We start from the raw sequence: 27,348 nt of genomic DNA on the forward strand, positions 1-27,348 counted from the left end.
TACAGCCAGATAATGCGACAAATCGATAACCTTAAACACTCAGTCGTTCATAAAACTTGAAGGCGGTATAGTACTATAGTAATAGAACAAGTGCAGAATCAGTGAACTGGAATTGATAGCTTGAAAGTATTTAGCGCGGGGCCCTTGAAATTGCGGAGCCCGTAGCTACTACACGTGTAGCTACTACACGTGTAGCCGCTACACATGTAGCTACTACACATGTAGCTACTACACATGTAGCTACTACACATGTAGCTACTACACATGTAGCCACTACACATGTAGCCGCTACACATGTAGCTGCTACACATGTAGCTACTTGTGCTACTCGGAGAATCCGGTACTGCTGGTAGTCTAAACTTACGCGTGGCTCATTGCGACCGTTCAGGCTTTCCATGGTAAAATGGCGGTGTCCACATTTACATTTTGCCCACACTGTAAATATGACATTGGTCGTATGCAAATTTCGCAGCGAGTCCAAACAAATGATGGAAAAAAAAACATTTCCAGTAAACCCTTTTTGTTACTTCTTCTGAAAATGCATGACTACGTTATTTATTATTTCAACATGAAAAGTCTAGCTTTGCATTTGAAGTACGCATAGATGTGTGCGTTATATAAAGTAAGAAAAAATGCGAATTTAGGTCCACAGTTTTGCTAAAGAATGTCGATTGTATAAAATGTGGAATTTTTAAGAATCGAGTTACATGCCACATTGAAAATGGGTCTACTTTTCGATTTAAAGCTTTCGTGACTGCAGGGATTCATATTCTTGGTTCTTTCGGTAAAGTCACGTAGAAGGGAAATAATAAAATAAGAAAAAGAAGCATTTTATTTTATTTTTATTATTATTATTTCCTTTTTACATGACTTTACCGAAAGAACCAAGAACATGGGTCTACTTGTTTACCACTGGATTTTGATACTTAACATCCCTGCAGCACAGTATAGCAATTCTTAAACTCGTTTGTGCATCACGCAGTATGGTTAAAAAGTGATAAAGGCAGAGGCGCAGCTCTGCAATTGCTCGCTGACGCCACTGCTGACGGAAGGCGCCTCCACTAGCGGAGCTCGAGAGAAACGCCTCTAGATGCCTTTAAAAAGTCATCATTTTGAAACACATCCGAACACAGTTCAGTTTAAACCGAGCAAAGACTGCGATTCCTGAGACGTTCTTTATACTTACACATTACACACTCACACGCACGCGCACGTACAGATAACACAGCTTTCACATTTCTTGAGGCCACTGCTAAAAGTTTCACGCCCCTGACATCTCTTGCGCAAAGTCAACTCTTGAGGTCTTCTGTCTGTACCGACGTCTCGCCGCTGGGAAGGACCGCCGGAGCCAAATCGCGACAGAGCCCAGCTCACAGTTCCCACGAAATTCACTCACCGGTTCACTCCTGGCGCAGTCTCACCCGCAGTCAGTCGCCCCCGTGTCAATCTTCTATCGCTACCATCAACGGTGACACTGAACTGCACTTGCCTACCCACTCACACACCCACCGGGAGACAAAGGCGGCCGGGCGTGGTGACGGCCACCCACACCCCCCTCGTGTGCCGTACCGGTCTTCGTAGGTGCTACTCGCGAACGGCATTTCCCCAAAAGTCTCTTTTAGGCTCGACAGGGGATCTTTGACCTCGTTTGTGTAACTTCATTGGCAACGGGCACGACTCGTGGAGAGCGTCTTACTGTCCGCGCGCGGCATCTCGCAACCCGAAGCGTACTCCGTGCGGATGCAACGTCGCTGTACGTTGCAGGCCGCGGGGCATTTCGGGTCTACGTGGTCGTGCTGAGAAACCGCGATGTCGTCAACCACGTGAACGCACAATGAGGGTGCCGCTCGATACGCAGCGGTGAGAGAAGCTTCAGTTTGCTAGGATCACCGCCTCCGTATAAAGGACGCAATGCTCCGATCCACAAATACGAAGCAGACATCACAGCGATGATGATGCACTCCGCCACTGCTCCTGACGCTGTCGTTATCTGAGGCTTTGCGTCTACGCCGTGAGCCGTGCGACAAGAGGAGGACGACTGCCTCCTTCAGACTCTTGACTCTTGGTGGAAAAGCCGACAGCTGAGAATCTCATTCTCATCTCGAAGTATTTTGCGGGCTGCTCAGGGTCCCCCGCTCTGCTGCGTCTGTGCCTCTCGCACTCCACGCGTATTCACTCGATCGCGTTACTCAACTCTGTTGAGCAGCCCAGAGACACTGGAGGATTGTGGTTTTTTGTTTTAAACCCGCGGTGGCTTCGGTTTAAAAAGGCAAACGAATACAACCAGGAGGTTGTGACCTGAAAGGTAACAAACGTGATTTTTGAGTGGCACCTATAATGTACGTAAGGATATATTGTTTTTTTTTTATAAACATGTGTGTAAGCGCGTGCGTGCGCGTGCGTGCGCGTGTGCGCACACCAGGGAGTCCCGCGTGTTTGCTCTCAGCCGCATTGCACTCGCGTCACGAGCGCTCGCCTCTGGTGAGCGCAGATATTCCCAACGGCGAGGGCGGTGGTGCCAGGGGCGGTGCGTGCCGAGGGGGTGGAGGGAGACGCCGAGCGCGGGGGGGAGGGCGGCGCATGGAGCAGCATGGATACCGTGCAGGGGACGTTTGCGACTTTACGCCGGGGGGCGGGGGGGGGCTGGGGGGGGACCGCCGGTGATTCAATCGTAATAACACGGGACGTGAAAGACCCTTGCCAGCACCTACTTTGAGTGTCTGTATCCAGTACTTTATGTATGTTGAACTTTTTTTTCGCACCGTACGTAGCCAACCTTGCTCATCGGAGGCGCGGTGTAAGGAAAGGAAACTAAACACAGCAGTGGAGACACGGCCACGTGATCTCTCGTGCGTGTCACGGTCGTGGTAACCTGGAGGTAGTGTTCGGGGTGGAGTTGGCACGGCTGGTGGGAGAGCGGTGGCCTGCGGGTGATGGGAAGAGCGGACTGGGGATGGGGGGTGGCGACCAGCGATCTTCAGACTCAAAATATGTATTTACACTGGAAGAATCCGATGAGCGATAAAGCTTTTTGTCACATATCTCCATCTTGATTTGGGGTGGGGGGGCGACCAGTGATCTTTCATGTGGGTGGTGGTGGTGGTGATGGCGTGGGGAGATGCAGCCAAGCCGAGAGGTTTGCGAGCCTTGGGAGCCGTTGGTCTGACTGAGAGGCTCTCTGACTGAGAGGCTCTCTTGACTGAGAGGCTCTCTGACTGAGAGGATCTCTGACTGAGAGGTTCTGACTGAGAGGCTCTCTGACTGAGAGGCTCTCTGACTGAGAGGATCTCTGACTGAGAGGTTCTGACTGAGAGGCTCTCTGACTGAGAGGCTCTCTGACTGAGAGGATCTCTGACTGAGAGGTTCTGACTGAGAGGCTCTCTGACTGAGAGGCTCTCTGACTGAGAGGATCTCTGACTGAGAGGTTCTGACTGAGAGGTTCTGACTGAGAGGTTCTGACTGAGAGGCTCTCTGACTGAGAGGCTCTCTGACTGAGAGGTTCTCTGACTGAGAGGATCTCTGACTGAGAGGGTCTGACTGAGAGGCTCTCTGACTGAGAGGTTCTGACTGAGAGGCTCTCTGACTGAGAGGCTCTCTGACTGAGAGGATCTCTGACTGAGAGGGTCTGACTGAGAGGCTCTCTGACTGAGAGGTTCTCTGACTGAGAGGCTCTCTGACTGAGAGGTTCTCTGACTGAGAGGTTCTCTGACTGAGAGGTTCTGACTGAGATGCTCTCTGACTGAGAGGATCTCTGACTGAGAGGTTCTGACTGAGAGGCTCTCTGACTGAGAGGTTCTGACTGAGAGGCTCTCTGACTGAGAGGTTCTGACTGAGAGGCTCTCTGACTGAGAGGTTCTGACTGAGAGGTTATCTGACTGAGAGGCTCTCTGACTGAGAGGTTCTGACTGAGAGGTTCTCTGACTGAGAGGCTCTCTGACTGAGAGGTTCTCTGAATGAGAGGCTCTCTGACTGAGAGGCTCTGACTGAGAGGTTCTCTGACTGAGAGACTTTCTGACTGAGAGGTTCTCTGACTGAGAGGCTCTCTGACTGAGAGGTTCTCTGACTGAGAGGTTCTCTGACTGAGAGGATCTCTGACTGAGAGGTTCTGACTGAGAGGCTCTCTGACTGAGAGGCTCTGACTGAGAGGTTCTGACTGAGAGGTTCTCTGACTGAGAGGTTCTCTGACTGAGAGGTTCTCTGCGACGCCGCTCTGCTCACCGAGAGCCACCGCACGGCTCGGCTTTAAGGAGCCGGTCCCGAGTCGCGTGTTTTTTCTTCTCTCGCCCGGCAAGAGCGAACAACGTTCCGCTTGTGTGTGCACGTCCGTAAATGTTTGTTTATGAAAAGGAGGAAAGAGAGCGAGAGAAAAAAATACCTGCCGGTTTATTTATTTTTTGCCTGCCGCTGTTTGTTTGCGCGTGTGCGTGTGTGTGCACGCGTTCATTCTATTTTGTTTTCTTTTACCACCGCGGGTTATCTTCATGTATACAACTCTAGACAGATGTCCGCAGTCAGATACTGCCGTTGGGTTAATTTTAGCCGGGGTTCTTTTTTCAAGCAAAAAGTCGGTTTCAACGTGAACCTCGCAAACCTGGGCCCAGGTGTTCAGTATCGGGCTTTTTGATTCACACTCTCATTTGTGGAACAAGTTGAAACACTCACACGATCCAAACCGGTGCAGAGTTTGCTGCTTTTTGAGCTTGGCATCGAACGCCGACGAAACAAACAATTAACGAGTTAAATGTAGGTGTGGAGACAGCGACTGGACTGCTCCTTCTATCCGCGTGATCTTGAAGCGGATGGTTTCTCACAGTGCGTGGTATTGAGCTTTTTTCTGTTCTGTGCTCATGTGCGAGCTTACAATTCTACTGCGCACTTGCAGACAATTCTCATGGATAGACATATACAGCACAGGTCTATTATTCGGGACAAGACGTCGCCATTCAATAACAATGCAATTTGTCTCCCTGCTCAAATGAGTTATGGGTGGAGCTCTGGCTCCATTGATAGCCCTGCACCAACACTTACAACTCTACATTCCTATGTCCGAGACTAAACCTGTCCACAGAATGTGAGGACATACGTTGACGTTTAATAATAACAGCAACAACAACAAGACCATTGCTCAAACATCTGCGAGTCCTTCCCGTCTAGAAAGCGCCGTGCCTCTTCCAGAAAGTGTCCCAAGCGCCGGCAGGAGGATGCGAGGCTGGGGCGATTTCGAAACGGGCGGCAAGAAAGATCTTTGACAATCGACGAGGGCTCGTAATCTCCTGACGCCCGGCGGGGCCTTGCGACACTCCGTCTTCCTCCTACCCCCTGCGGCTGAGTTCCTCCTGGCGCGGCTCGGCTACCCCCCCCCCCACCACGGGGAACGAGAGCCCCCCGTGATGCACGAGGGGAGGCGCCGAGATCACGAATCGCGCGTGCTCGTCTCGAGGCTGCGACGGCAACCGGCGCGACAGCGCGGAGAGCAAAAAAAACACCGTAATGGCATCATCATCATCATATTCTTCTTCTTCGTAACAGTCTTTCGATGAAGAAGGGCCGTTGCCTGAAACGTCAGCTGTTGTACACTGACTCCAATTCAGCCGACGGGGTTGTTACAACTGTGACCCAAATCACGTTTAGTTATTGCCGCGTAATCAGCGCCGCTTGTGACGACGCTGGGAGAGTTGATTTAACACTTGTTGACGAATCTCGCTTTTGTACTAAAACATATATAGATAGATATACATTGTTATTACAATTTGTACTTCTCCATTAGACGGAAATAATTTCCGTGGAGTTGTTTGCGATGTGCATCGTGTTACTGCCGCCGCGGCGCGACACGATGACGACGTCTCGGTAGCAGCGAGGAGTGCACCACTGCGTGTCAAGTCCACCCCGTGTGTTGTGTGTGTTGTGTGTGTGTTGTGTGTGTAGTGTGTGTGTTGTGTGTGTGTTGTGTGTGTGTTGTGTGTGTGTGTGTTTGTTGTGTGTGTTGCATGTGTGTTGTTTGTGTTGTGTGTGTGTTGTGTGTGTGTTGTGTGTGTGTTGTGTGTGTTGTGTGTGTGTTGTGCGTGTTGTGTGTGTGTTGTGTGTGTTGCATGTGTGTTGTTTGTGTTGTGTGTGTGTTGTGTGTGTTGTGTGTGTGTTGTACGTGTTGTGTGTGTGTTGTGTGTGTTGCATGTGTGTTGTTTGTGTTGTGTGTGTGTTGTGCGTGTTGTGTGTGTTGTGTGTGTTGTGTGTGTGTTGTGTGTGTTTGATGTAACCTTGTCAGAGGTTCGCTCTCCCGGTGGCTCTTTTTAAAGCAAGGCTTATCGTTGTAACTTTGCCTTCTGATTTTATTCCAGAATCTTTATTGTACCATTCCATTCAAAGTTGCCTCCTTTTTTGTATGGTTCATAATTTACCAGTGTTCTTCCAATAGTTATAAACGTTTTGTTTTATCTGGTCTCCAACCTTGTGGTAGCGAGAGGGTTTCTATAATAATTATAATAATTAATGCAGGTGCAAGTCAAAACTGAAAATGTTAATTATCGCCATCAGTAAGCAGCTGTGTTAACTGAGAAGCCAAATGCAGAGCGATGGTGGTTGGTTGTCTTTGTGTGTTGGCCGGGCTGAGATGATCACCGCTCTCGTCACGGGCGGTTCAAACGCGGATTCGAACGCACGAGTCCATCAATAAACCGGCTCCGTGGCTGTGATCCCCTGAGCCAAAAACCAGCCACCTTGAATACACAGTTTACTTGGACGGAGTTTGAGAATGTACGCACAGAATGTTGAACTTCTTTCGCAACGTACGCAGCTTATCGAAGGTGCGGGAAAGGACGACACGCTGCTGTACTGTGTAAAGTTGTACACTTACAAACAACCCTGTTGTCAGCCACTGCTAGACGAGGGCTTGGTTGTTGGCCATACTTCACCATTCCGGTCACTCGGTGTGCTGTGTATGCTTCGCATTATACGACGCTGCGGAGATGTAATTCGGTCTCAGTAGTAATGCCCGTGTTGCTAATAAAGTTATACAATCCTGGCCAAAGACAACAATCCTCCGTGTAGCCTTCAACGGGAAGTGTGGGGCAAGTGCTGGTCGCGAGTAGCACCTCTGATGAGCACGAGTGGCTGAATCGGGTGCGAACGAAGCGGCACACGTTCAACACACAGACACGCAAGGCCGGCAAGGCGCATGATGGCGTGGGTGGCTAGCACCACGCCCTGCCACCTTTGTCTCCCAAGTTGAGATGTTTACATATCGCACCAGGTACTCATTTGAGGCTTAGTCAACCTACACACACGCACGCGCACGCGCTTATGGGAAACACCCAAGAGCAAAACTGACGAACGCGATCGAACAGTGATAATTGATACGTCAATAAGCAGAGTTAATTACCGCCCACGTGGGTTCTTACCAACGGTACATATCCAAAGGCACATGGGGCAATGCTGTTGTAGTGCGCGCGCGTGTGCGTGCGTGCCTGCCCACGTAATGCCAGTCGTGAGCGGTGGCGCAGCGGTTAGCGCGCTGCGATAAGAGCCCACGAGTTCGATTCCTGCTCACGGGCCAATACCGGTGACGAATATCAGAACCGGTCCCGGACCTCCCCTAGGTCGACTCGGCCTCGATTGAGTCCCTGGTGCGATGTGGAAACATCGCCACCCGGGAGACAAAGGCGGCCCGGCGTAGTGCCGGTCACCCCACACCCATCGCGTGGCGTACCAGCCTTAACAGGTGCTCGCTCCCAGCACTTGCCCCAATAGTCTGTTAAGGGACCATCCATTGAGTAGGAACGCATAAATCTGTCAAAACCTGACCCCTCCCCCCTCCCTGTACGCACGCGGACTTCTTACCCCCCCCCCCCCACCTGCGTACGTACGCCTGACGCCCCCCCCCCCCCCCCCCGCGAATCCTATAGAACGGCCGATATTTAATCCACGCAGAAACGACCAAGGATTAATAATATCCACGTGTTTAAGCAAACAGACAGTCCACCGCCGGACTATCTAACTCATTTGAAGGCCGATGTAGACAAATTATCGAGGTTTCACCCCCCCCCCGTTTTCTATGCAATGTACATTGTCAGTAGACCCACCATACGCAAGCGTACGCATTTGGGTTAACCCCTCTCCCCCCTCCATACGTACGTGCTAAATGGATGGCCCCTAAGGCTATTCGGGCGGTCTTTGTCTTTGTAGTGCGATCCACGGATTGACGCGCGCCGCTTTTGACTCGTGTCGCCACCTAGCGGCGAAGAGGACCGATCGGGATGAAACCCAAAGTTGCGTCTCAGTCTCCTAGTCTCTCGTCCCCTCTCGGCTCGTTAAAGTTATTTAAGTTGCTGGCGACGTCGTAATTGATAATGAGATGAATGCGATGCCCTTCGTGTATTCATTCGAAGGGGGTTATATTGGGGAAGTAGTTTATTCTGTGACTCAATGGCCGGACAAAACTGCCTCTTGTGTTGTATGATTCGGTACCAACGTCAACACTTATTTACTGGAAATTGAGAAAATTGTCCGCCGTCCAAGCGAACTCAAATGAATAATATCGCACAACGGCCTTGTGTGTGGACTATTCTCCGAGGCTGAAAGAGGCGCATTGATGATGATTACGACCCACTATTCATCGCAATATTTTACAACGTTTACAAACGTAATGGGTGTGCAGATGCACTTTAGTGATAATTTGCACGGTTGGCTACGTACGGCGCGAAAGAAGTTCAACATACAGGACGTAGCAATGCCGTGTAACGCGGCTGCGTGAGGAGGCGCCAATTGGGGTGGGTGGTCAGTGCACTGCGCTTCTCAACCCGGACAGGCCAAGTTCGATTCCCGATGACGACGAGCATCAGTGGCGCGTGACGTCTCACCGCCCCCCCCCTCCCACGTGCCACTTGCCTGCTTGGCCACGCTGGTGCAGTGTGGGTTGGTGGAGTATTTTATTGTCAAACAGCGGACACCGACTGCCTGGGTGGCGTGGGGAGCCCTTCCATGCATGGGTAGATCGTCCAAAAGCTGTGATTTGTTTGTTGTTGTTGTTTAAGAGTTGCGCATTGATTAGGCGCGTGAAGTGTTGACGCTTCCCCATGGCGGCGATGGTGACGAGAGATGCCTTAGACCCCGCAGCCGTCACCCCACGTGGCACGCCCGCCAGTGCGGAGCATCGGTTTGTTTTGGTGAAGTGTGTACGAAGCGTAACGCGTCGCGACTTCTTGTGCAATTGTGTACGGATAGATGACTTCATACCAATAATAAGCCTCTCCGTGGGTAGATCGTGGGCGTTGTTTCAGCATCATACTTTACCACTCGGGTCGGTGCGGGTTGACGTGGAAGGAGGTTGGATGGTAGTGGGGGGGGGGACAGGACTCGCCACTGATGTTGGCCATGCCTGGGAATCACTCAGGTTGCACAGTGCGCTAACCACTGCGCCACCGCTCCAACGACGCCTGCTTAAACATGTCATGAATTAAAAAAAAAATATGACAGTGATCGCTAAACGAACACTGCTCAACGCATCCAAAAGCTCAAACGCGCGGTTGCAATTCCACGTTCGTATGACAGGGCACAGGATATCCGACACAGTCTACTACCACCAAGCGAGCCGCCGTTACCAGACGGCACAGTCGTGTACCTATTTTAGCGACCCCGTATCGATGATAGGCTGAGACAACGACCGATATCCATAATGGACCGTCAGATCAATGACGATCAACTGTCGGGCGCAAGCTCGGACTTGCTGGAGCCGCTTGCAAGCCCACTGTGTGGAGAGAATGCACCGGCCAATAACATCCGGTAGGCCAGTCGTTCTTGCTTTGCCCTCCAGACTGCTGATGAGCAACTGAACAAAAAGAGGCGAATGCTGCTGCTGGTTAACAAACACCAAGAGGTGTGGAGGGGGCCAGGAGGCCGGTTGGACTACGTTATTGTGTCTCTGAATCGTGAGGTATGCCGAACGGAAGGTGACTCATGTCAATCCCAACAGACATTATTCATGATTACCACAGTCCTCTGTAGTCACCGACCGCCTTCTCCACACTACGAGACGCCCCGCAAGGCAATTACATGTGCGTGGTGTCAAATCAGCTACACAAACATAGACAAAGGTCCCCCGTGTAGTCCTAAAAGACTGTTGGGGCAAGGGCTGTTAGCGAGCACATATGAAGGCCGGCATTGTGGCACACGAGGGGGTGGGTGGCCAACACAACGCCCGACCGCCTTTGTCTCCCCAATGATGATGTCTTTACACACCTCACCAGGTACTCATTTGAGACTGAGTCGACCTAGGGGAGGCCCAGGACCGGTTCAGATCATCGTCACCGTGAGCGGGAATCGAACTCGGGTCTCCGGGTTCGTAGCGCAGCGTAGCGCTAACCGCTCCACCACCGCTCCCCATTTAAAACCACCGGGAGCTACAATCGGAGGACTGCGGTCTGTGCGATTACAACGCCAACTCCAGACAGAGAGACACTGGCGGTGTTGTCCGCGTCACTGAGCCGACCCCGCTGCTGATTCGCCACTCAGGAATGGAGAGAGAGCCGCGTGAGCGCGCAGTGCATCGCAGCGAGCAGTCACGGACTTTAAATCCGCCTGCACGCTCACCCCCAACTCGGCTATCCCATTGCCGTCACCGCGATGGCCGTGGTTAGTAATACACGCTCGGCCATGTCCATCCACTGCTGGATGTTAAGAGACCTTCCCGACGCGGCGCTGGTTAGTGCGGGGGGGGGGGGTCTTGGTCAATGTGTGGTGGCGGTTTGAGGGAGGGGATCCCCTGGACTCATTCAGACGTCCCTCGTCGCCGACGGGAGCTGCGGTTGCCAATTTGGGTCAGCGGTTTCAGAGCGTGGTGCGCTAACCGCCGCGCCACCGCTCCACGCTTGCGGGCTCGTACGGCAGCCTGCGAGAAGTGTTGTTTGTGAAGCCGCACGTTCGTTACGCAATCGAGCCCAGCTTGTTTATAGTCGGCGATTGAGTGGTGGCGCAGTGGTTAGCGCTACAAACCCGGTTCAACTGAGTGACCCGCCACGGCGAACATCAGCGGCGATTGATATCTCTACCGGGTCCTGCACAACGATCTCCCTTGACCCTGCCTCACCTCACTGGCCAGGCTGGTGAAGTATGGCGGAACAACCCCGATGTCCGCCACGGAAAACGTGCAAGCATTCGCCCATTAGAATGTTGCGGGTGCACGTGGGAATAGTCCAACGCCTCCGTGAAACCGACAATGCAGATGTGTGATGCGAGAGTTATTCGGTCGGCAGGGCGCATGCGGTGGGGTAAAGTGTGGGTACTGCCACTTCCTCCGAGACGTCTGAAAGCGCGGGCCAACATCCCTTCAACAGCGGGGCTCCCTTGAGCTGCCCGCTCGTGGTGGCAATGCCCTTCCGCACGCAGGGGCGCGGGCAAGCCATTGCAGGGCCGCGCTTGCGTGACGACGGCTACTGCTATGAACCCCGAGTCGAACGCAAGGCGGTTTACGAGGGCGGTGGATGCCAGACTGTTATGAATTTCTCTCTCTCACTCACTCATATATTTATTTTTTAGTTTTCCGAGAATCAAGCGCTGCTGGTATTTATTGAAAACCACGTGACCCCTCCACCCCCGAAGTACTGACGACTCCGCGATTTGAGAGGCCCACAGCTCCTTGCTCGGTGCAGTGGCGTGGGTAACGGCGTGGGTAACGACGTGGTGTGGGTAACGACATGGCGTGCGTAACGACGTGGCGTGGGTAACGACGTGGGTAACGGCGTGGCGTGGGTAACGACATGGCGTGGGTAACGGCGTGGCGTGGTAACGACGTTATCAGCTCAGGGGTAGCGGAAATCGCTCAGGTGGGGCCCCAATGTTTGATTCGTCTGGCACGCTCGCACCCGCGATGTTCCACACCGCGGCTCGTCGAGCCTCACCACGTCGCTGCGCTCACCGTCTCGGACATTCAGCTCTGTATGGGGCGCTCCGTCTTCGCAAAATGAGCGCTGTTGATGTTGTTGTTTGACACCGTTGTTGAAAACAGATCACACGGTGGTTTTCAATGGGGCCCCGACTCGTAGCTTTGGCCATTGGGGAGGGGGCAAGGCACCCCCCCTGCCCCCCCCCCCCCCTCTAAGCAGCGTGGAACATCGGCACGTCGAGGCGAGTGTGACGGACGTGTCAGCAGAGAGATGGAGCCCGTCACGAGATGCGAACCTCGTGCGGGTCAGCTCGTGTGCAGCCACTCTTCGTGGGCTTCTTGTTGTTGTTGATGTCGCATCGCACGAGGCCAAGGCATCGTGGCGTCGACGGCGAATTGACGACGTGTTCATCCAGCAGTGGATTAACCACGGATGACGACGATGACGTTCACACTGCGGGGAGCGGTGGGGCAGCTGTTAGCGCCACGCTGCGCTACGAACCCGGCGATCCCGAGTTCGATTCCCGCTCACGGCCAACACCGGTAACAATTATCTGAACCGGTCCAGGGCCTCTCCTAGGTCGACTCAGCCTCAAATGAGTACCTGGTGCGGTTTGTAAACATCGCCACTGTGGAGACAAAGGCGGTCGGGTGTAGTTTTGGCCACCCACCCCTCGTGTGCAGTGCCAGCCTTCATAAGTGCTCGCTAGCGGCCCTTGCCCCAACAGTCTGTTCAGGCTACACGGGGGATTTTGTTTTGTGTGGGAGTGTGGTGACTGTGGGGAGCGGTGGCGCAGTGGTGAGCGCATTGCGCTGCGTGAGTGTGCGTGTGAGTGTGTGTGCGTGCGTGTGAGTGCGTGTGTGTGTGAGTGCGCGTGTGTGTGTGTGAGTGCGTGTGTGTGCGCGTGTGTGTGTGCGTGTGTGTGCGCGTGTGTGTGTGCGTGTGTGAGTGCGTGTGTGTGCGCGTGTGTGTGCGTGTGTGTGTGAGTGCGTGTGAGAGCGTGTGTGTGTGCGCGTGTGTGTGAGTGCGTGTGTGTGTGTGCGTGCGTGTGTGTGTGAGTGCGTGTGTGTGTGCGTGTGTGCGCGTGTGTGTGCGTGTGTGTGAGAGCGTGTGTGTGTGCGCGTGTGTGTGTGCGTGTGGGTGTGCGTGTGTGTGTGTGCGTGTGTGTGTGCGCGTGTGTGTGTGTGTGTGCGTGTGTGTGAACATCAGCGGAGTCGTTCTCGATGTAAACGGCGCTCCCGAACTTGTGAGACTGCATGCCGGGCGAGAGGGAGGGGGAGGGGAGGCGATGGGGGTGATGCTTTGCTCCTGAGCGACTTTGCACGATGAGCGCCTGGCGGTGGTGACGATGCCTGGGCACGAGTGGCCAGCGAGCGGTGAGGCCCCCCCCCCCAACTGCGCCAGTCCCAGCTGACTCACTCGCCACGCGCGCCCTGAGTCGATGCCGAGTTGTGTCATCAGCCTCGTCTCGCTATCGCTGTGCACAAGGATGGGGGTGGGGTGGGGGGGCGGTCAGGAAGGGGAGGAGACGGATGGGTGGGGGCGAGTGGGTTGGAGAACGCACGGGCGAGCGGGTGGGGGGGTGCAGGCGAGGCGCGGCTGAGAAGTCCCCAACTCGTACAGCGCCGTCCCCCGCCCCTCCCTCCCTCTCTCCAAAACGCCTCCTTACACAGCCAGTCACGCATCCACCCGTCCCTCTCTCCCTCCCCTCCCTCCCCAATACATCCTCCACGCGCTGCCGGCTCGACCAGACTCGCCGGTAGCCGAGAAGCGCGGCTCGAATAGAATCGCCCGGGCAGCGTCCAAGTCGCGTCCACACCACCGCTCTCGGGCCTCAGCGCAGTGATCAGTCGCCCCCCCTCCCCGAACCCCCCCCCCCCCGCAACCGCGTGCGCCCTCACGCCCCCCCCCGCAAACCACAGCGACAGGGCGAACCGCAACCCCGAATGTGGTGGTTCTGGTGTTGAGGAGGGACACTCTCGGTCTGACAGCGAGGAAGCGAGATCGTTATTAATGTTACACGTCGGGCGCCAATTGAGTTATCCTACTTGTTGTTCTTGTTCTTCCTGGTGCTTGCGCAGAGTTTTTTTGTGCGTTACGAAGAGCGCGCACCGCGTAGCGAGGAGGATATTTTGTTGCTATTGGAAGAGTTGTCCTGAACACGCGCTTGTCGGTAACGGCGCGAAGAAGCCAGCGGCTCAACTTGTCAACAGTTGCGGCACAGCCAGCTGATAAACACGTGGACTATTACTGCTGCTGCGGCTGCGGCTGCTGCTGCTGCGGCTGCCACCATTCGTATTTGCTCTAAGTTTGTTTACTTTGAACATTTCTATTTCATCCAAGTCGCATGCGTCAAAGCTTTCGCCGTCACCGCCGTGCATCATCACATTCATTAATTCACTCGTTCTCATTCCTTCATTGACGTATTCATCTCTTCGATGACGCCAGAGTGAACTTTGAATTGGGTTTCAGCCGGAACGTCTCATCGTTCGCACGCCTGTACACCGCAGCATCACGACAGTCTATACATATACTGTCATCGTAGATGTATCTGGCGGCGTTAGTCTTGCATACAAGACGGCACCAGCGGTAGCAGCGTTTAAAGCGACCTGCCAATCTCGAGTCCCCACATCACCCGTGGACAGATAGTATTACTAATTCACAGCAGCTACTTGCTATTATTTTAAACCGCTTTACGGGAAGTGCCTCTTAGCTCGGCCTGACATTTCTCTCCCCCCTGTTTGGCTGCTCTCACGTCTGTGGTGGCTGAGGCGTGGGTGCCGGGTTCCGTGCACGCGGCGCAAGTGTTTTGGCTTTTCAATCAGGAAGGGCAGCAGCTGTGCTCGTACGCGCGCTCTGCACGCACAGACTGCGACGTGAGCGCGGCTGAGTCTGCCACAGACCACGACTGGAGCAGGTGTACGCCTCTCACAAGCAAGAGAGACACGTGCTGTGCATGAGGCGGGCAGGACAGCCAGGGAGATATCCAGACAGGCAACCATCCAGGCACGCCAATATCTAGACAGGAAGTCAGCCAGACACAGAGATATCCAGACAGCCACACATCGAGACCGCCTGCCTCTCAGCAGTCCAGGCAGACAGACAGCCCCTGCGGGCGTACGGGGAACCATCCAGACATCTCTCGCCCCGCACCGCTCGGCGCAGCGCGGACGACCCGCGAGGCGGACGCGCAGACGACTGAGACGATGCGCACTCTCTTAGAGACGGGAGGCGGTGCCGGGCGGCGCTTCGCGGCACCACCCGGAGCTGCCAAACTGGCGGCCGAGGGACTCGGCGGCTCCAGCGACGCGGCGCTGCTGCACCACCACCACCACCACCTGCAGCAGCAGCAGCTGGGCACGGGGGCTGCCGGGGCCATGGGGGTGCCTGCCGCCAACTGCCAAGACGCGGCCGCCGGAGCGGGGGCCGCCGGCTCGCTGCTGCACTCGAAGCGCGCCACGGCGGACGTGCTGGCCGACCACCCCGGGGAGCTGGTGCGCACGGACAGCCCCAACTTCCTGTGCTCCGTGCTGCCCTCACACTGGCGATGCAATAAAACTCTGCCCGTGGCGTTCAAGGTGAGTGGACGATGATGGGGAGGTGGTGGTGGTGCAGCTGGTGATTGTTGGTTGCGGCGGTGGTGGTGGTGTTCACGATGGCGGTGGTGGTGATGGTGGTGATGGTGTTCACGCTGGCAGTGGTGGTGGTGGTGTTCACGATGGCGGTGGTGGTGATGGTGTTCACGATGGCGGTGGTGGTGTTGGTGGTGATTGTGACGCTGTCCGCGATGGTGATCGGGTGGTGGTGATGGTGGCGAGGAAGGTGGAGGTGGTGATGGTGTGCGTACTATTGTAAAACGAATGTATGAAGTTGTTGTTGAATTGGTGGATTGCAGAGTGGATGTGTCGAGTACTGATTTGTGTGTGTGTGTGCATGTTGAGGTCGGGCAATGTCTCAGCTTGGGTTTGTAAAAGTGCAGCAGGCGTCCGACGTGGTGATGTTATGAGTTGCAATTCAGGTCGTTGTTTACGTTCGCATCATCATCTGCAGCAGCATCAGCACTACAACCATCGTGATTTAGTGGCGGGTAATATGACAGTCGATGCACCACTTTGGAATCCAATAACAGTTCTTTTTTAAAATGGATGTACTGGTCCCCGCCATAGGAATGTGGCATTGTTTAACCACCAACGGTGTGATTTAACCCGTTAGAGGACGCGACGTCCAGGCTTGCAGTTCGATTGTGACACTTAACACTGCGTCCATTGTGACCACAGCTAACTGGGTTCAAATGATTCCTGAATGAATGGGATGAGTGCGTGGATGACGTTGCGAGCGTGATGCTGTGATGTGACTGCGATGGCACAGGCGACGGGCGCGCCATCGTGACACCTGCGTAGTGACATCGCCCATCACCACCTCCAGGGTGTGCTCACCGTGTGCCATGGTTTATCTGCAGAACCCATGCACACACCGCTTCATGCACACATATGCCTTGTCTCCATACACACATACGTACACCCGCATTAACACACGCACCCTTATAGCCACATAAACTAGACATTCATCCACGCCCACATACACACACCTTCATTGGCACCCACCTCCTCGCCTTCATATCCACATACAAACGAACTACCCTTTTGTATACACACGTACGCACACACATCCCAATGTACACATAAACACACCCTCACATGCACACCCCTTCAAACGGATATTAATGTTTGCATACACTCGCTTGCAAGCGTAAATGTGCTTAGATTTGTTCATCATAATGCAATTATGTAAATGTCGGTGGTTGTATGCAACTGCGTGTATATGTACAGAGCAATACTACTGCAATACAAACGTGTATGAGCTAATGTCTGTATGTACAGAGTAATGTCCAACATACGCATATGCAAAGACAAAGATCCTTCGTTTAGACAATTGCAGAGAGTTTGACGGGGCAAGTGCTGTTAGCGAGCACCCATGGATGCCGGCGTGACACGCCACGGGGGGTGGCTGCCGTTATCTTCCCGATGTCACGTGTCCACACACGGCTGCCACGTGTTCGCACACCGATGGAACTCGGGTTGCCGGTTGTCGTGGGCGCAGCGCGCTAACCGCTTCGTGCGCCGCTCCTCACGAGATCGGCCCACGGCAGACGCTTGCGTGCGGGTATGTGCACTTTAGAGCAGCGAACACAAATCCAAGGGCGTCCACTGCCTACATCGAACAACCAGTGAAGAAGGCTGCACAACTACGCGGGTTGTGCGCGCAGCGGTCGTCAACAGGGGTCCCTCCCGTCCTCGTCACTTCGACAGGGGTTCTAAGGTTCCTTCTAAGAACCCTCCGAGGGACAATGACCGAGAGACAAAGGCTGAATGGTACATCTTTGCGTGACGAAGGCCGCATTGTTTGCGTGTCACGATCTTCATCAGGGATGCTAAGGCTCACACGTGTTAGGATTCCTCCCTTCGGAGCCATGGCTTAGACTGAGAGCCCCCTGATGACGGCTGCTTGGCTTGTGTGAACGGCACTCGCAGCAACGTCAATATCTGACGTCTCTGCTGCTGCTGTTTCCACTCAGTTGTAAACAGCACGTGGTAAACAACGCGCATCGCCCACTTCCTGGACGCATCGGTACAACGCTGTGAACGCAGTGGCACAACAGAGTGGTTAGACTCCACGATTTTTAAGCAGCAGCAGCCGTGTCCACTCCACTGCTGGATGAAGAGTCTCCTCCCCGAGCCCGTCATCAACCGCTCCTTCTCCGCTAGGGACCGCCCTCTCGGGCGCGCTTTCTCTCTGGGTGCAAACCCCGAAGCAAATTGAACCCTCGCTTCAAAGCACGTCACACGTACACATCGTAGATTCACTTTATTTTATGTTTAGATTGCTTCAATCGTATCTGTGATCCCACGTGTTCGATTGTGCAATTGATCGGTTAGGAACACGACTCCCTTTTCTCGCCATTCGTAGTTGATGCCTCCTCCTCCGCTCCCCAGTGAGTCAACAGGACGCGGATTAAAGGCCACGTGCAAAGCGGCCCCTGTGTGATGCTCACGCCGCGTCTCTCTGCCCGAATGGATCTGCGTCTGGGCGAACGGGGTCATTACCGCGACGTGATGACGCTTTGTCCCTAGCCCTAACATCACCAAGATATATAACACACACACGCAATACTCTTAGGTTTTTTCGGTAACGTCACGTAGGTAAAAAATTATAATAATAAAATAATAATACGTGAAAATAAATCAATTAAATCACGACGTTTCGGAGGCAACACAAGCTTCCTTCATCAGGTGTAAAAAGTCACAACAAAATAACTGTACACACACACTATACACACACACTATACACACACACTATATACACACACACACTTTATATACACACACACACAATGTATACACACACACTATATACACACACACACTATACACACACACTATATACACACACGAAAGATTGCACATTCCGACACGTAACAAAAAGATAAAATATCCTCGTTGGGGAAAGCGCTGTTATCGTGCACCTATTAACGCCAGGCCTCCGAGTTCGAAGTGCGCTAACCACAATGCCCCCGCCTCCCCAAGGTATATATGTGTAAATGTATTATATACACAACCCCCATGCATCACGACCAGTCGCCTGTATCTATAATTGATGATCCATAATAGGTTATTTTCGGGGTTAGATCGCGTAAATCTAAATGCGTCGTTAAACTCGCCACCACCCGACACCGCCACTTAGTATATTAGTATTGGCTGGGTGAAAACAATATTACGGATAATATTGGTCGCGAAAGCCTACGCGTTAAACAATTGTCACTGATGTTTACGCACCCAATCGCAGGTGCTTGTTTAAGGCCCAGTCGACCTAGAACAACAAAGATCCCCCGTATAGCCTTAACAGCCTGTAGGGGCAAGTGCTGTTAGCGAGCACCTATGAAGGCCAGAACGGTACGCGAGGGGGTGGGTTGGCCAGCACCACGCCCGGCCGCCTTTGTCTTCCCACTTGACGATGTTTACACACCACACCAGGTACTCATTTGAGGCTGAGTCGACCTAGGGGAGGCCCAGGACCGGTTCAGATAATCGTCACTGGTGTTGGCCGTGAGTGGGAATTGAACCCTGGTCGCCGGGTTCATAGCGCAGCGCGCTAACCGCTACACCAACGCACACACACACATGCACACACATACACACACACATACACACACATACACACATACACACACATTCGTGTAGCCGTCGTGTGTTTAAATGCGCGCTGTGACAGCCATCAGAGGTGGTCACTATCAGCACGTGCCTCTCGATATCCTTGGCGGGCTATGTCGGGTAGCAGAGCCGATCGAGGCAAGTGCTGTTAGCGAGTGTTTACTGCCAGTAACTGAATGAGTATAGGATGATCATATCGAATTAACATATGACTTCATGCTTGCAGGAATCTAGGTTACGGATTATCTTGTTATGGAGCATAATTGTTACTGATTATAAGAGTGCTATCCACCTGGTAAATTGGTGTAAATTGTCGGATAACACAATTATAATAACAACCGTCAACATCGCGTACCCAGGACAGCAACGAGGAGTCTCAAGATTAATTTTAAAGCGGCTGCTGCTGTGGGATAACGTATTTGCTCACTTCCGATATTAATGGTCATTATTACTGGGTAATAGGCGTCATCGCCATTTCATCCGTTTGTGCAGATAACAAAAGCAAAGACCCCCCGTGTAGCCTTAAAAGACTGTAGGGGCAAGTGCTGTTAGCGAGCACCCCATGCAGGCGGCACGGCCCACGTGGTGGCCTGCACCACGCCCGGCCGCTTTTGTCTCCCGAGTGGCGATGTTTACACACCGTACCATGTACTCATTTAAGGCTGAGTTGACCTAGGGGAGGCCCAGGATCGGTTCAAATATTCGTCACCGATGTTGGCTATGACCGGAAATCGGATTCTGGTGGCCAGATTCGTAATGCAGCGCGCTAACCACTGCACCACCGCTCCCCACCCATATATATACTCACAAAAACACCGCATATAGTTCAACTGGATGCATTACATTTACTATATATTAATGTAAATATCTCGTCATGTTGCGTGTGTTTTGATTTTTTTTTACATAAATAGGTCTATTTATAAATAAGTAATACATATTATAAAATATTTAAATAAAATATTTAAATATTTCATATAAAATTATATGCATAGTAAGCAAAGCTTAAATTACTCCGCATACAGCAAAGCAATGCGAAAAGTACTCCGGACGTGAAATCATCGCGTGATAATTGTATTAATGTGAGACACTGAAACATCGTGAATGCTTTGCTTAAGTGAATATGATAGTGACACAGGGGCTGGACCGAGAGTGTGTGATGGTGGCGGATGTAAAGGTTCGGGCTTGGCTCACGCTACCCCTCTACGGAAGATCAAACAGTTTGCTTTAATTGGTGCTCAAATCAAAGGCAATTCCTAAAGCTCTTATCACTGGAAACACTTTGAATTTAACATCCAGGTGGGGTGGCGTGTTACCAAATTGCTTGCCATTAAACGAACTCGCAAATGTTTGTTATATATTTATCCTCTAAATAATGCTCTGTACACTTTTATATATATATGCGTTCATCCAGCCAGCACCCAACACAGCGACACATTTATATATTTACGCGATTTAACACAAAAAACGCCTGTATCATTGATGATATACGTGTGTGTACGCATGTTTAGTGTGTCTGTGTGTACATGTTTGTATCTGCGTCTTGTCGATGTGCCTGTGTATATGATCGTGGTGATCATGACGCGGTGGTGAGTGAGTGAATGTCTGCATATCGCAACGTAGAGCAATTCATTATTCCTAATTTTCTGTAACATACATTGCACTATGTATCTAGACAGCATTCACGCAGCAAAATGTTGGTGTTTGTAGATGCAAACGTTGAAATGTAATATTGTGCACACACACAAATGTGCGATTGTGTATATGTGTTAGTATGTGTATGCGACATTGTGTGTAAGTGTCATTGTGTGTATGTGCTATTATGTGTGCCACCTCCGATTAGTACGGTTGGCAACATACGGTGCAAAAGAAGTTCAACATACATACATCGTGTATATGTCTACACGCATGTGAACATTCGTTGTACCAGTGTATGTGTGTGTTCACATGTACACATACACAGTGTATGCACATCTACACGCACAGCAATGCTTCACGTTGTGTACGTGAACATAGTGCTGTGTATGTTGTGTACGTGAACATCGTGGTCTATGTGTGTTGTGTAAGTGAACCGTGCTGTGTATGTTGTGTACGTGAACATCGTGGTCTATGTGTGTTGTGTAAGTGAACCGTGCTGTGTGTGTTGTGTAAGTGAACCGTGCTGTGTATGTTGTGTACGTGAACATCGTGGTCTGTGTGTGTTGTGTAAGTGAACCGTGCTGTGTGTGTTGTGTAAGTGAAGCGTGCTGTGTGTGTTGTGTAAGTGAACATCGTGGTCTATGTGTGTTGTGTAAGTGAACCCTGCTGTGTGTGTTGTGTAAGTGAACCGTGCTGTGTGTGTTGTGTAAGTGAACCCTGCTGTGTGTGTTGTGTAAGTGAACCGTGCTGTGTGTGTTGTGTAAGTGAAGCGTGCTGTGTGTGTTGTGTAAGTGAACATCGTGGTCTATGTGTGTTGTGTAAGTGAACCCTGCTGTGTGTGTTGTGTAAGTGAACCGTGCTGTGTGTGTTGTGTAAGTGAACCGTGCTGTGTGTGTTGTGTAAGTGAACCGTGCTGTGTGTGTTGTGTAAGTGAACCCTGCTGTGTGTGTTGTGTAAGTGAAGCGTGCTGTGTGTGTTGTGTAAGTGAACCGTGCTGTGTGTGTTGTGTAAGTGAACATCGTGGTCTATGTGTGTTGTGTAAGTGAACCCTGCTGTGTGTGTTGTGTAAGTGAACCGTGCTGTGTGTGTTGTGTGAGTGAACATCGTGGTCTGTGTGTGCTGTGTTCACGTTGTGACGTGTTGGGTTAACGCAAGCAAGTCAGAACACATCCATATCCACACGTGTTCTGGGTGTGTGTGCGTACTCTGTGCATTCACTATATCGATATATATACACATCACACGTATACGCCAGGTAATTATAATCGATTGTAGCCACTATTTTCTTGTTACAACACCGATTTATTTTAGAGAACATATGCACAGATTGTTGGTCTTTTTCAAGCCGCAGCTTCCACGGATGTCTCTTTCATAAAAGGCACGGGTTTTAAAAACAAGATCCCCAATGGCAATGCATCGCATGAACAATAGAAAATCGTTTTATTTGGAGAGAATGTGGCATAAAATCTTTGTGTGATACATATTTGTGCCAAGCGGTGTTACACACTGAAACCTACACGTATGTTGCACATGCAATACTCGTGGAGGAGAATGATTAATTACGATATAGGGTGCATGCTATTCTACACTTTCCATGTATCATTGTCCGTACCCGTAACCTTCTTGATAATAATAGAATAATCGGGTGCTTAAAACGGAAAATAAAATATTAAACCATAATAGTGGTTTATTTTGAGGGTTAGATCGCGTAAAATATATAAATGTGTCGTTAAACCCGCCACCACCCGACATAGCCAACTAGTAAGGTTTGTCACGTAAACAGAACGTGGACAATTCGTCACTCGTACAAACCTCTATTATAGGTAAGATATTAATCGACGAAAGCCTGCTACGTGTTAAAGAATATTAAATATGTAACATAATCATTTAATATTAATAGTACGTAGTAATTAACACATAAGCAAATATAGTTTAGTGTGGTCGCCGTATATATATGTGTATTTAAAACATGAACAACGAGTACAATAATAAAGACTGTAACTAAATATAATTATTGTATTTTAAAATAATATTATCAATGAACTAATGACCTAACCACAGAACCAAAGTGGCTTGTTGAGGCCTTCATCCAACAGTGGAATTGACAAAGCGCTGAACGTATTGTTGTTGTTATTGTTGTTTACTTGGCCCCGAAATACTAAATCAGAATTGTGGTTGGCACCACGTAGTATTCACGTCAGTATAACGACGACACGGGAAGGGATATTTAAAAACATAAATGTTTAATCTCAGTACGGGGAAAACTAAAGAAGTTGCGTGAACTCAAACGGTTTCGGCTTCACCGTTGGAGCTCACAGACACACACATACAAAGACAGCCCGTATAGCCTTTACTCGATTGTTGGGGCAAGTGCTGTTAGCGAGCACCTATTAAGGCCCGTACGGCAGCGTGGGGGGTGAGCACCACGCAGAGCGTGGCGCCGTCTCGCCGGTGGCGATGTTCACCACACACAGCACCAGCTTTGAGGCTAAGTCACACACGTACACACATATACATACACACACACACATATACATACACACCCACACACGTACACACATATACATACACACACATATACATACACACATATACATACACACACATACACACATATACACACATATACATACACACACACACGCACACACATATACATACACACATATACATACACACACATACAAACATATGCATACATACACACACGTACACACATACACACACGTACACACATATACATACACACATATACATACACGCATACATATACATACACATATATATACACACACATACACACATATACATACACACGTACACACACACATACACACGCACATACATACACATACATACACACATATACATACACACACATACACACACACGTACACACATATACATACACGTACACACACACACATACACACACACACGCGCATACCACACACATACACATGAATACATACGATGCGTTCACACCAACATGCACATACCACACACATACATACACAACGACACAACAACACATCCACAAATATACGTGTACACCTACGTAATACTGCAGGGTTGTTAATACCAAACAACCTGTAAACCGCCATTGGTACCTCATTTGCCAGTAAAAAATATGATAATTGGTTTTTTACCCTTTTATCTGGCAACACAACTGACACCTTTTTTACGAGGGGTCATAATGCAAACAAAAAACATAACTCTGATAATGTATGCACTGTATGCACTATACATTATCAGAGTTATGTTTTTGTTTGCATTATGACTGCAGGTATTGTGGTCTATGCAAACATGACTCCTCGTAAAAAAAAAGGTGTCAGTTTTGTTGCCAGATAGAAGGGTAAAAAAACAATTATCAACCTGTAAACCGGTTACCGTTTTCCACCTCCATACGTTTAACGCAACGTCCAGTTATTTAAAACGTGTTTTTTTTGTCGACGGCCGTGGTGGGCATGGTGGTTTTTATTTCAACATTTATTCCACCCTGCCCTAACCCGCCTCTTCACATCTCAGTGTTTCATCGCCCACCGCCTTTGTGGCGATATTTTACACACCGCACCGGGTACTGTAATAAATTTAAGTCTGAGTCGACCTAGGGGAGGCCCAGAGCCGGTGCAGATAATCGTCACCGGCGTTGGTGACCGTGAATTCGGATCGTTGGGATTGTAGCACAGCCCGTTCACCACAAACACAAATATCTTCCCGTGTCGCCTTTAACAGACTGTTCGGTCAAGCGAGGCCCGTAACACACTCACACACGCGCACAAATGCACGCACACCTACACACACAAACGCATACAAACTGCAAACTATGAACTCTAATCTGTTACATATTCAACTAAAAGTTCTCAACACATTGATCAGCATCAGGCAGGATTGTTTGTTCGCTGGGCGCTTTGCGTTGGTGGCCACGTTGGGTCTGTGCTTAGCAAACCACGATTTTGTAAACTAAACATCTCAAACACGGCGTCGCACGGGCTGTGACGACCATCAAGGAGAGCATCAATGCACCAAAGACGTTGGGCATTAACATGTAATAGTAATAATAAGAACAGTAATGATTTTAACCATTTATAGAAAAACAAAGATCGCTCCACCAACGGTGTGAACACGAAGAGAAAAATGAGTTTGAGAATACCAGGGCTTCATTTTCTCATGAAATAATATTGTTGTTGTTGTCTTCGGAAGCTCAGCCCTGGAGGGTGGGAGGGTGGACAGCTCCGGCTGAAACCATCTCCCCCTTCATGATCCCTCCCTCCATGATCCACCCCTCCCTTCATGATCCATCTCCCTCTTCATGATCCCTCCCTCCATGATCCACCCCTCCCTTCATGAACCATCTCCCCCTTCATGATCCCTCCCTCCATGATCCACCCCTCCCTTCATGATCCATCTCCCCCTTCATGATCCCTCCCTTCATGATCCATCTCCCCCTTCATGATCCATCCCTCCCTTCATGATCCATCCCTCCCTTCATGATCCATCTCCTCTTCATGATCCATCCCTCCCTCCATGATCCATCTCCCTCTTCATGATCCATCCCTCCCTCCATGATCCCTCTCTACATGATCCATCTCCCTCTTCATGATCCATCCCTCCCTTCATGATCCATCTCCCCCTTCATGATCCCTCTCTTCATGATCCATCCCTCCCTCCTTCCATGATCCATCTCCCCCTTCATGATCCATCCCTCCCTCCATGATCCATCTCCCCCTTCATGATCCCTCTCTTCATGATCCATCCCTCCCTCCTTCCATGATCCATCTCCCCCTTCATGATCCATCCCTCCCTTCATGATCCATTTCTTCATGATCCATCTCTCTTCATGATCCATCTCTCTTCATGATCCCTCTCTTCATGATCCATCCCCCTCTTCATGATCCATCTCCCTTCATGATCTCTCTCTTCATGATCCATCCCCCTCTTCATGATCCATCTCCCTTCATGATCCCTCTCTTCATGATCCATCCCTCCCTCCCTCCTTCCATGATCCATCTCCCCCTTCATGATCCATCCCTCCCTTCATGATCCATCTCTTCATGATCCATCTCTCTTCATGATCCCTCTCTTCATGATCCATCCCCCTCTTCATGATCCATCTCCCTTCATGATCCATCTCTTCATGATCCATCTCCCTTCATGATCCATCTCTCTTCATGATCCATCCCTCCCTTCATGATCCATCTCCCTTCATGATCCATCTCTTCATGATCCATCTCCCTTCATGATCCATCTCTTCATGATCCATCCCTCCCTCCCTCCTTCCATGATCCATCTCCCCCTTCATGATCCATCCCTCCCTCCCTCCTTCCATGATCCATCTCCCCCTTCATGATCCATCCCTCTCTTCATGATCCATCTCTTCATGATCCATCTCTCTTCATGATCCATCTCTCTTCATGATCCCTTTCTTCACGATCCATCCCCCTCTTCATGATCCATCTCCCTTCATGGTCCATCTCTTCATGATCCATCTCCCTTCATGATCCATCCCTCCCTTCATGATCCATCTCCCTTCATGATCCATCTCTTCATGATCCATCTCCCTTCATGATCCATCTCTTCATGATCCATCTCTTCATGATCCATCTCTTCCTTCATGTGGGCGCGCCGCTTCTCCGCGTAGGCGACGCCGCTTGGCCTGACCCGCACCCCGTGAGTCACCGAGACCGCAATGACTCCTCTCGGGTCTCGGCTCCCCGTAGAAGAGGAACCAGGCGCGAGTGGACGCAGACAGACTTCTGTCAGCAGGGCGTTTGGGGGCTTCTATAAACAGCGAGCGTGGCAGTGGGAACTGCGGCTGTTGCGGCGACCGTGCTGGGCCAGCGCTGATAACTCACACTAAAGAGGAAACCCAGTGGGACGCTTGTTGGAACTAAGCACGCACACACACACACGTGTATGTGCGTGTGCGTGCGTATGTGTGCGTGTGTGTGCTCGCTAACAGCATTTGCCCCAACTAGTCAAGGCTAGGGGGGGGGGGGATCTTTCTGTTTGCTCTTGTAGATCACGGGGAAGCGGTAGCGTAGTGGTTACCGCGCTGCGCTTAGAACCCGGCCACCCGAGTTCGATTCCCGCTCACGGCCACCACCGGTGACGATTATCTTCAACCGGTCCTGGGCCACCAATAGCTCAGCCTCAAACGGTGCGGTGTGTAAACATCGGCACTTGGGAGACAAAGGCGGCCAGGCGCAATGCTGGTCACCCACCCTCGCGTGTGCCGTTCCCGTCTTCATAGGTGCTCGCTAACAACAGTCTGTGAAGGCTATACGGGGGCTCGTTGTCTTTGTACATCACCGGTGCAGCCGAATCGCCACAGCACACAAGGGGGTGGGTGGCCAACACCAGGCCCGGCCGCCTTTGTATCCCGAATGGCGATGTTTACACATCACACCAGGCATTCATTTGAGGCTAAGTCGAGCTAGGGGAGGCCCAGATAATCGTCAGTGGCCTTTAGTGTGAAGGGGAATCGAATCGGGTCGCCGGATGGATTCGTTGCGCAGCGCGCTAACCGCTACACTACCACCCCCCACATGTACACATCGACACACGCGTACACTACACGCTTTCATATGCACACACATATATATACTTACACGCACTTTGATATGTGCTAA

General features: G+C 51.1%; 1 protein-coding gene and 1 long non-coding RNA gene across 8 annotated transcripts in view; one reads left to right on the plus strand and one right to left on the minus strand.

The window, feature by feature from the left end:
* Positions 1-2,320, minus strand: part of LOC144734220 (uncharacterized) — an 88,439-nt gene extending 86,119 nt beyond the window's left edge. For 2 of the 3 annotated variants that reach the window (XR_013588492.1, XR_013588490.1), the window contains exon 1: positions 1,397-2,320. This is a non-coding gene — a long non-coding RNA (uncharacterized LOC144734220). The remainder of the gene's footprint in view (positions 1-1,396) is intronic. The other variant, XR_013588491.1, reaches the window with a different exon arrangement.
* LOC144734218 (runt-related transcription factor 1-like) overlaps positions 1-27,348 on the plus strand; it is a 138,025-nt gene that overhangs the window by 59,375 nt on the left and 51,302 nt on the right. For all 5 annotated transcript variants that reach the window (XM_078616334.1, XM_078616336.1, XM_078616335.1 and 2 more), the window contains exon 3: positions 15,096-15,451. In XM_078616334.1, coding sequence (XP_078472460.1) covers positions 15,096-15,451 — 356 coding nt within the window. The remainder of the gene's footprint in view (positions 1-15,095; positions 15,452-27,348) is intronic.

This window comes from Lampetra planeri, chromosome 50, assembly GCF_965212315.1.
Source record: "Lampetra planeri chromosome 50, kcLamPlan1.2.h2, whole genome shotgun sequence".
In the NCBI taxonomy this organism is placed as follows: domain Eukaryota; kingdom Metazoa; phylum Chordata; class Hyperoartia; order Petromyzontiformes; family Petromyzontidae; genus Lampetra; species Lampetra planeri.